This window comes from Pholcus phalangioides, unplaced genomic scaffold, assembly GCF_987345545.1.
Source record: "Pholcus phalangioides strain wild (caught in Gottingen) unplaced genomic scaffold, Ppha-v1.0 ptg000015l_1, whole genome shotgun sequence".
NCBI lineage: Eukaryota > Metazoa > Arthropoda > Arachnida > Araneae > Pholcidae > Pholcus > Pholcus phalangioides.
The window spans coordinates 36,519,325-36,529,190 of NW_028301608.1; the positions used below are offsets into that span (position 1 = coordinate 36,519,325).

Consider the following 9,866-nt stretch of genomic DNA (forward strand, 5'->3'; position numbering starts at 1 on the left):
CAAGTTTCGATAAAATGCGTCTACCAGAACGGGCGCTACATGTCCGAGTAGTCTCAGTATAATGACATTGCTCAGATCGATGTAGCACCCGTCAGTATACTGACACTAGTCCGAAAAATTTGACTCTATTCGGATAAGCAGTTTTTGAGAACAACTCAGAGTACGGGAACTTTAATTATAATCACCCTGTATAATTCTTCATTGATATGATTGTGTGTGTTTTCACAAACATTTTTAAACAATTTTTATTCCGACCCTTTGACCAATCGCTGTCGAAATTTCCAGAATACAAGATCCTAGGTTGCCTCCAAGCAGTGCAGGTGCTATTCTAGCCGCAGCCCAGCTATCTCGAGGATAATAAGGAAAAAAACAGTCCGAAAACAACTCTGGAAGAAGGAAACCATTATTTGCTCATCAACAGCTAATGCAGTATACTGAAGGGTGGTTTCCTCTTCCATTCAGAAATAAAGAAAAAATAGGATGAAAACAACACTCGGTGACGGTTCATACGTATTATGATTCCGCCTCTGGCAAGAACAAAACACCACTTCCGAAATAAATACAATCGAATCCCGTTTTAATGAATACCGTTATAGCGAAAATCTCGTTTTAACGAACGCTTTTCTAATCCCTCAAATAAGTATACATAGGAACAATGCAAACAAACTGAAATTCCTTTAACGAAGTGATTTCTCCGGTCTCTTGGAGTTCGTTATAACGGGATTCGAGTGTATATATAAGAAATCCTCTTACTTCAGGTTGCGCGCTTATATAGTGGTTCTGTTTTGATTGGAGAAGAGGAATCACTGTGATAGTAATTTTTTTACTTTGAGAGTATTAATAGCGCCGTCCTCCTTTCTTATTTTTCGAAGCTAGCAATCCTAGGTAAAGTGCAGCAACAACATCGCTTCACTCGCGATCAGTGCCGCCATTACCACACGAAGGTAAACTGAAGAATAAAGCCGAGGAGGATCTTCTTTATATACTCGGCGGGTCACGACATCAGCAGCCAATTTCGCAATTTGCATATCGGATCACATCGTAGTCGGCCCTGATCATAACTACAGTGATTTCTTTGAAAGGAAAAAAAAAAACGTTTTTAAACAATGACAAATTCGCAAGATGAATTTTCATATATTAGTCGTAATCGTCATAATATAATTCATAAGTTGAGAGAAATAATTTTTGATACGGGTCATATGGTCAGACTACAATCAATACTGTTTGTCCCTTCATTTCCCCGTCGTTTTAGATTTCAGATTAAATAGAGTTGAACTTCTGATTCCATATTCACTGCTGAAATGCTGATTTTGATAGCAAACATATTGTGGCAGTTTAAATCACAATTAGTGACAACTGCGAATTTTTTTTTCCTGTGAAGAAGATGAAAGCTGCCCATGTTCACATGAATGAAGCTATTTCGATAAAACCACACCCTAGTAAAACTTTTGTTTGTTTTGAATCTCGTCTTCCGGTAGAGGTAGCGTTTTTCAGTTTTGACGATGAGGTCATGATCGTTTCGGTTTCGAGAGTATCAACACCCGAACAATCTGGAACATTCGGAAGCCATCCTCGGATGATTTAAAAAGAGCCGAGTCCGTGGACGTCATCGCTTATTATATAGAAGGTTTAATACGCAGCGAGGTGTAATTTTTTTCCGGGTTCAAAGTTGTGTTGTTATCGCTGGTGATTAGTTCAGTGCTTTTACTATAAATTCGGAACACGATAACTAAAGTGAGTACCAGCACTCTATTGTTACAACTATCTAAATCTAAACTTGATCGCTCTTGAGCATCTCTTAAAATGGGCTTCGTGGTGGAAAGAGGCCCTCCGTTATTGGCCTTATAATGTAATAGTTGTTTATGGTGATTCTCTAATTGTTCATGTATTTGTATGTATTCATGTAGTTTTATTGATTTTCAGTATCAAGAAAAAAAAACCTATTATGTAGAGCTATTGTAAAGTGATAAATGCTATCGGGACCACCCCCATCCCGCTGAGACCCTTTCTTGTGAAGTTGGAAGATTCATCCTTGGCCCCCCACCCCCAAGTCTTGACAGCTCATTGCCTCCTTAAGGGGGTTCCTATTGTTGCAAGGCCCTTAGCCAATGGTCCACTGCTCAAAAAGGGGGGGGGGGTCTGTAAGCTTGTTTAAGATCAACTTGAATATTTTCATTATTGTATATTTGTTAATTGGTTCAGGGTTTCCCCTCGGGGCAGTAGCTCTTAACCAAGGGTTTGCTGCTTCCTTTGGGGGGAGAGGTCCTGGGAGAGATTTCAGTAGTTCTGTAAGCTTAAGTTTGCAAACAACCCATTGCTTTTACATTATTATTGTGCATTAGATACTGTTCTGTTAACAGGTTCATAGTTTTCATCTTATCACGAAGGGTCCATGGAACATAAAAAAGGACCCCTTAATGAACAATAATCTTAATGGACGATGAGGTACTGGTCAGCTTTGCAAATGTCATAAGCATAAACTTCTATCTGGCCCGTAGGCCCGAGCCTCCCAACATTTGTCATCTCCATAGTAACCTATGGAGGTATAGTCGATGCTCATTATAACTACCTCCATTGTTCCACTGAAAAATGGGTGTTGTATCAAAAATGAAACCTACAGCGATAGTCCTTATACAAAAAAATTTTACTTATCCCGCTGGTCATTATAATGGAATTGTTACTGCAATGTGGGATCGTTATAAAAAGCATCGACTTTATCCCAATAATTCTGAGCCCACCCCAATATTTCCAATAACTTTATGCTTATGGCAAATGTGGAAGTAAATGATAGTCTTGATGTTTTATTTTATGTTTACCATATTGTCCCCTCTCATTTTATGCCGGAAACATGAATGTAAATTTCATAACTTTGGAAATGTTTGAACATGGTGGATGCCATTTTTTTAAAACGTTCTGTAATGTTTTTCAAGGAAGTTGCATATTCACGTTTTTGAAAAAACTTGTACTGTGAAATAAGTTATTCAACCAGTTGATAAAAACCATAAAAGTGTACATTTATGTCTCTGGTATAAAGGAGACTGTATTGCCTCTGTTGCGTACTACTGTGATTCTATAGAATCTACCTATGTTACAGTTGAAACATGCTCGATGCCTTTAGGCAAGTTTCATAATAGGAATTCCTTTAGTACTGGGCGGGTATCCGGACCTCTGGTAATATTCAGTAGTAATGAAAAAACCAGCTAAGGCCTACGTGGGAGTGTTTTGACAGTTAAAAAAATATTGCTTAAATCACAAACATGAATAGAAATGCGGGTCATCACTAAAAGCACTTAAAACCCTGTCAAATTGGAGATGGGCTGCAATAGTCGGCCCGACAACTAACAAATAGAATAGAACCTCAATTATCCAAACACATCGGGACTGAAGGGTGTTTGGAAAAGTGAAGAAAAGTTCAGAAAATCGATTTTGAAACTAATTCGACAACGGAAAGGAAAATATTGATAATTCCTCTCTTCCCCCCCCCCCACACAAAACAGTGATAATAACTGTTTTATTGTCAAGAAAACACACTCTTTCCCAGATCCAAGGCCGTAACTAGGATTTTTGTCGCCCGGGACAAACATGATTTTGCAAAAAAATTTATTTTTACTTTAATTGCATTAGAATCACTTGTTATAATTTTTTTATCCAAAGAATCGTTTTGTATCATAATCATAAGTATGAAAGTTGTAATCAATATTCTTATAATGTGTTGTCGATAGGTTTTTAATAACATGCAAGCTTATGTTTTCATTAGAATATAAATGTGTCAGATTTAAAAAAAAAAAATTCATTCGTGTTTGTTTTAGGTGATGGGCAAAGATTATTATAAGATTCTTGGCATTAGCAAAGGGTGTACCGAAGACGAAATCAAGAAAGCATACAGGAAATTGGCTCTGAAATACCATCCAGATAAAAACAAGACTCCGGAAGCTGAAGGCAAGTTTAAGGAAATAGCCGAAGCGTATGAAGTGCTTAGCGACAAAAAGAAAAGAGAAGTTTATGATCAGTATGGTGAAGAAGGATTGAAAGGAAGCATGCCTGGCAGCGGGGGTGGTGGTGGAGGCCAACAGTTCACCTACACATTCCACGGTGATCCAAGGGCAACTTTTGCTCAATTCTTTGGTACAGACAATCCCTTCGAGTCTTTTTTTAACATAGGCATGCCCAACAGCCATGGTGGTACAACTGTCTTTTTTGGGGAGGATGATATGGACATTGACAACGATCCTTTCTCTCACTTTGACATGCGGGGCAATGCTTTTAGGTCCCAGAGTTTCACAGCAGGGTCTCCAAGTATGCGGACGAAACCTAAGCAACAAGATCCACCAGTCGAACATGATCTAATGGTTACTCTCGAAGATATTGCAAAGGGTTGTGTGAAAAAAATGAAAATCAACAGGAAAGTGTTGCAGCCGGATGGTAGATCGACTAGACGTGAAGAAAAAGTGCTCACCATAAATGTCAAGCCTGGCTGGAAAGCTGGAACCAAAATAACTTTCCAGAAAGAAGGTGATCAGGGACCTAATTCCATACCCGCAGACATTTCCTTCATCATTAGAGACAAACCACATCCAATATTTAAGAGAGATGGACATGATATTAGATATACTGCGAAAGTCAGTCTAAAAGAAGTGAGTCTATGAGTTTTTATTTTTCTTCTATGAACTTAAACATCATTTCTTGTGTTTTGATATTCAATTTGTTTTAGGCTGTGTCTGACAATATATTTATGGTTAAGGAGCGGGGTTATGAAATTTAGATGACCCCCCCCCCCCCCCCCCGATTTAAAAAAAATTATGAAAAACATGTTGTTCACTGAAATCTATAAATCGGGTCAAATTGATCAGGAGCTGCTTCCAAAGATTTATTCATTAAAATAGGAAATTTTAAGTCACTTTCTTTGGGGTTTACTGTTACAACTTATTTGTCACAAAAATTAGAAATAATACATTAGGCCTTAACTTAAAAATAAAATTGGGGTGTATGAGAAAATTGCTTGATTACATTTAACATTTCCATCAAATTCTGTTGAAAATCCATCAAATGTTTTTGCTTGTCAAGACAAGAAAAATTTAATTTAAGAAAAAGAAGGTAATTTACTGAAATCTAAACATTTGGACAGCACAGCATAATGTTTTATGGTATTATGTACATCACTTGGTCACTGAAACCTTTCCAGGCGCACTCTGAATTTCTTTTATTGCCTCCTTTATTGGGAAAAGAAACAGATTACTGCTTCCTCTCCCTTTCCTTTTTGTCATTTATCTCTAAAGAAGAGCTGAAGGTCAAATATTCATATTTGTTTTTGGGTGATGGGGAAAAAAAACTAAGAATAGTTCGGAAAAAAATTGTTTTATCGAGGGTTTTTGTTTGTTACATGGGATAGGAGGAGGAGGGGGGGGGGTTGGCTTTTATTTTCATCCAAATTTTAGGGGAAAATAATTTTTAGGAAAATCAAGGTATTTGTGTTGGGAATCAGAGTTGTAGAGAAGGGGCTTGACAAATTCCAGGTGCCATGGTAACTTAAAAATGTATATTCTGGATCATTAAATTTAAGTCTAACTACAACAAAAGTGTTTTAAAATTTTTTCTGCACATTTATTAACACTGAAAGAACAAGTCCTGGAAAAGTTTAAAAAGGTAATATTTAAAACAATTCTCTCAAAGAAAAATGCATGACTCCTATAAAATTTGGCTGGTATCTAAATTTTTTTCCGATTTGTCAAGCCCTGACTTTGTTAAGGCCAATTTACACTGTATATATGATTTTAGTATTTAGTTAAATTTTAAGCATAGGAGATGTAAGTTGGAAGTCTAGGGCAGGTGGTATGATATGTTCATATATGCATATACATTAAACCTGTCATCTCAGTCTTTGACGCTGCTGCAACTAGATTCCCGGTCAGCTGAGGTAAGTACACATTTCGCGTCCCCCCCCCTCCCGTAATGTCAAAGAGAAGTGAAAGGGTAAAATTTGCACTCTCTCTGGTCTGTGAAAGTTAGTCCCCCAGTTGCAGCCCTCTGATTATGAATCTTAACTAAGTTGTGAATGATCATTGGATAATTGGAGGCTGCGCATAGTGCCTGCATAATTTAAAAAAAATAAGATTGTTCTATTATTCTCACCTAGTCAACCACTAAATTACTTGACAATGCAGCCCTCTGTAAACGGGCCTTTACTTTGGGACAGATTTTACAACATTTGACAACTTAAAATTTAGCTACTTACCAAATCAAATGGTAAAAATCCTGCAATCGTGAATTTAACAACTGTCAAATTGTGTTGTTACAGAATAAATTATTCAAATCATTTAAGGCCATTAGTAAGTGTCTTTTACCCCTCCTCTCATTCAATAAAATGTTTGAATACTGTTCTACCTGGATATAAGTTCTCACAGCTGTACAATGCATGCAACTCTATGCATGTATCTTACAGTAGAACCTCCCATAACGGACACTTTTGGAGCCTGTGGAACTGGGCTCCAATGGTTTTGTTATGTATTAACAGACAACTCTTATTTAGCAGACAGAAATGCCTGTCCCATGGGTGTCAGTTATCAAAATGTTGCACTGTTATTTTCATATGAAGATACTTGATGTTGTGTATGATATTTATTCCCCCCGCCCCCCCACCTTTTTCCTGTTACCTCCAAAGGGAGGTGTTGAACTCTGGCCTGAGGGTCTGGGGTTCTATAGCCTATATAAGGTCTTGGGGAGAATTGGGACATTTTTCTAAAAAAATACAGTGAAACCCGTTTATGGCCAATAATTTCTTGGGTCTTTTTAAAGTATGGGCCTACATTTCAAACTCCTACTTAATGGTCACCCCCTGTTTTTCAGCCGTTTTGTTTTTCTTGTTCTGACAGTTTCTGAAAAAGAAAAATTTACTGCATTCTTAATTTTTTTTTTTTTTTTTTAAATATAAATGGGTCATTCTCACGAAATTAGACCAAAAATGGGAAAAAAAAGTTCGTGGAGTTCCCCCCAGTAATTACACATCATGAAGAACATTTTAGGCACCATTAGCAATTTTTTAATTGCTATGGTGACCTGGCACTTGTCCAGCCCTGCCATGTACCAGGACTTGACAAATCAAAATAGAATTTAGGCACCATCCACATTTTTAGTAATCAAGCCTAGTTTTTACTCAAGATAATCTGTCCTAAATATTGTTTTGAGTTATTTAGAACTTGGTATCCTCTTCCTATGTTAAGAGAGACTGGTTATGAAATCAGAAAATCTTTTCATCTCTTTTTTTCCCCCCAGTTTGACAATCCCTTATATATAATTGTGGATTACTATACAAAGTTTATATGATAATATACTAATATAGTATTATACTGGTTTTAGAGTCATTATGACAACTTGGCACCTGTGATTTGTCAAGCCCTGCAATATATTGTATTATGTTATAGGTCTATTTCTCTAAAGGACTCCAAAAAGTATGAAAATCTGATATAAATTAACTTTTTTACCAACATATTCAGTATTTTCCTTAGCAAAAAAGCTTGGCTAGTCTAAAATAAATTTGAAAATTTCTACCTGCTGCCCTGAAAATTTTTTTTTCAAGATTTGAACTATTAAGTTGGCCAAACTGAATAAACTGCCAACAGTAGGGTATGATTGAAGTATCTTTTGATTTAAGGCCTGGTTACTCTAATGTTTGACAAATTCTAAGTGCTGCGTCTACTGTAATCCGTTTTTGTACCATCTCTCAGTTCTGCATATTCCACTTTTAATTTAAGGCCATTCTTCTTAAAATTATGAAATTCTCTCTTCTTTCATCAGTTTCTTTATTTCTTCTGTTTTCTTCACCGGTTTGATTTCTTTTTCCTCCAGGGACTTCTTTTGTTACTGCTTTTAGGGTAGTGGTTAAAGTTTTGTTCATCGTGGTGACCACTTGTTCATCCTCAGTGGTGTTATATAGTAAATCGAATCGGTTTTTCAGCTCTAACTGGAATTTATATTGATGTTCTTGAAGCTTTACTATATCGATGACAGTATTTGTATTTTTGATAAATTTCGTTCTTTCCATTCTGGTGTTAAGCTTTATTTTGCATCTCACCAGTTGATCGCTTCCTGTATTGAATTTGTTGAGAACATGTATTATGTGATTAATGTGCGTTTCAGAAATCTAATGTCTTGTCCTACGTTAATCTTTAAAGTACTTTCAAGGGATACATAAAAAATAATACTGTGTAGCTTTCTACTTATCAAAATTCAATTTCACATTTTTTTCTGTAAATCTTTTCTCTTAAATGATCTTGCGTAGTTATAAATATTCTGATCACTGTTTCATTTTTATCAACAGGCGTTATGTGGAACAAGAGTAGAAGTTCCAACATTAGCTGGAGAGAAAAGAGTTCTCAGGATACGAGATATAATCAAACCAAATTTTGTACATAGAATTCAAGGGCAGGGGCTTCCTTTACCAAAGCAACCAACTAAAAAAGGTGATCTGATAGTAGCGTTTGAAATCAAATTTCCAGAACATTTATCGGACAGTACGAAAAACACTCTCTTGCAGATTTTACCTTGAAAAGAAAAACTATAGTTGAAAAAAATGAATAGTTAGTTTTTTTTCTGCTGCTATATGTGATGAGTCGGAACTGGTGAGCACATGACTGTTTTATAGGCAAATATACATGTATGTGTATATATATGTATATATATTGATACGTATTTGCTATAACAGGAGTTCTTTTTGCAGACTTTTCGTTCCACTCTTAAAATTCAAGAGATGAAATTGTGTGATCTTGTTTATATTAGTGTTTTTTGTTTTGTTTTTCTCTGGTGAGACTGAGGTGCGCATCTTCTGTCTTTTTTGTTGTACATAGGAATGTAAATATTGTGTTTATCAAATGTTTTATGTATAATTTTATTTGCATATTAAAATACATATACAAATTTTAAGAACTCTTTTTCAATTTTATACGTTTGTTTCTTCTGATGTATAGATGTTAAAGGGCTTAGTTAAAACAAACCTATTGAAGTTTAAATAGGCTGTTCCCTTAACCCCCTGAAATACTTGTGTACAATCTCAGATGTCCTATATTTTCTTGTGAAATTTTTTTAAACTATGTCTTTAAATCATATTTGTCTAGAAAATTGTTTGATGCTGAATTGTAACTCCTATTTGAAGTTTTGCTAGAAATACGCTGTTGCAGTTGATAGATTGATGCATTGAAATAAATAACTAAAAATCTTTGCAGAAATATAATAATCATTCACTGTGTCTGGAAGATGCTATGGAAGGATTCCAGGGTTGTATAAGGAAAATGAAAAGAAAGTTATGAAACATATCTGCTTCATGTAATGAATCTAGTGTTTGATTTGTATGCAGAAACACAAATTGCATACATATTAATATGGGCAAAAATTTTGGGGAAGGGCAGCGACAATGATACGACTGGTTGACCTAATAGATGTTCACTTTTGGACCAGCATTTCTCAAAATGGGCAATGGAACGGATCGGGTAGAAGCTACTAATGCAATATAGGGTCTTATTGATTGGTGTTCGCCAGAGGGTAGGATTCTTTTTTTTTTTTGTGGGGGATAAGAAAATTGACTTATTACAGGTCGTGGTTGACTTGTGTTTTTATACTTGTGTATAGTTGCGTGATGAGTAAGCTTTTTTTAAAAAAAGAAACCCCTGGGTATAAACAGTGTAAAGCTTAGAAGAAAGAAAAAAGAAATGTGATCACACACACACATTCCCAAGAGATCCCTACGATCCGTCCAGGGAATTTGTTGGTAGACATCCATGCCCGAACCGGGATTCGAACCCAGACGTGCACAGAAAGCTAGCTCCCTAACTACTAGACTGCCAGGCGGCAAAAATCTCGACAAACCTGTTGCTTGT

The 9,866-nt window shown here is 36.1% G+C and overlaps 1 protein-coding gene across 2 annotated transcripts; it reads left to right on the top strand.

The window, feature by feature from the left end:
- Positions 1 to 1,466: 1,466 nt before the first annotated feature.
- Positions 1,467 to 8,916, top strand: LOC149075936 (dnaJ homolog subfamily B member 1). 2 transcript variants are annotated; one of them, XM_089243452.1, is made up of 3 exons: positions 1,467 to 1,734; positions 3,810 to 4,634; positions 8,315 to 8,916. In XM_089243452.1, the coding sequence occupies exons 2-3, from the start codon at positions 3,813 to 3,815 to the stop codon at positions 8,540 to 8,542; spliced, it is 1,050 nt and encodes a 349-aa protein (XP_089099578.1). In that variant the 5' UTR covers positions 1,467 to 1,734; positions 3,810 to 3,812; the 3' UTR covers positions 8,543 to 8,916. The 2 variants fall into 2 exon arrangements, with proteins under 2 accessions (XP_089099578.1, XP_089099579.1); XM_089243453.1 differs by lacking the exon at positions 1,467 to 1,734 and adding an exon at positions 1,749 to 1,849.
- The last annotated feature ends 950 nt before the right edge of the window (positions 8,917 to 9,866 follow it).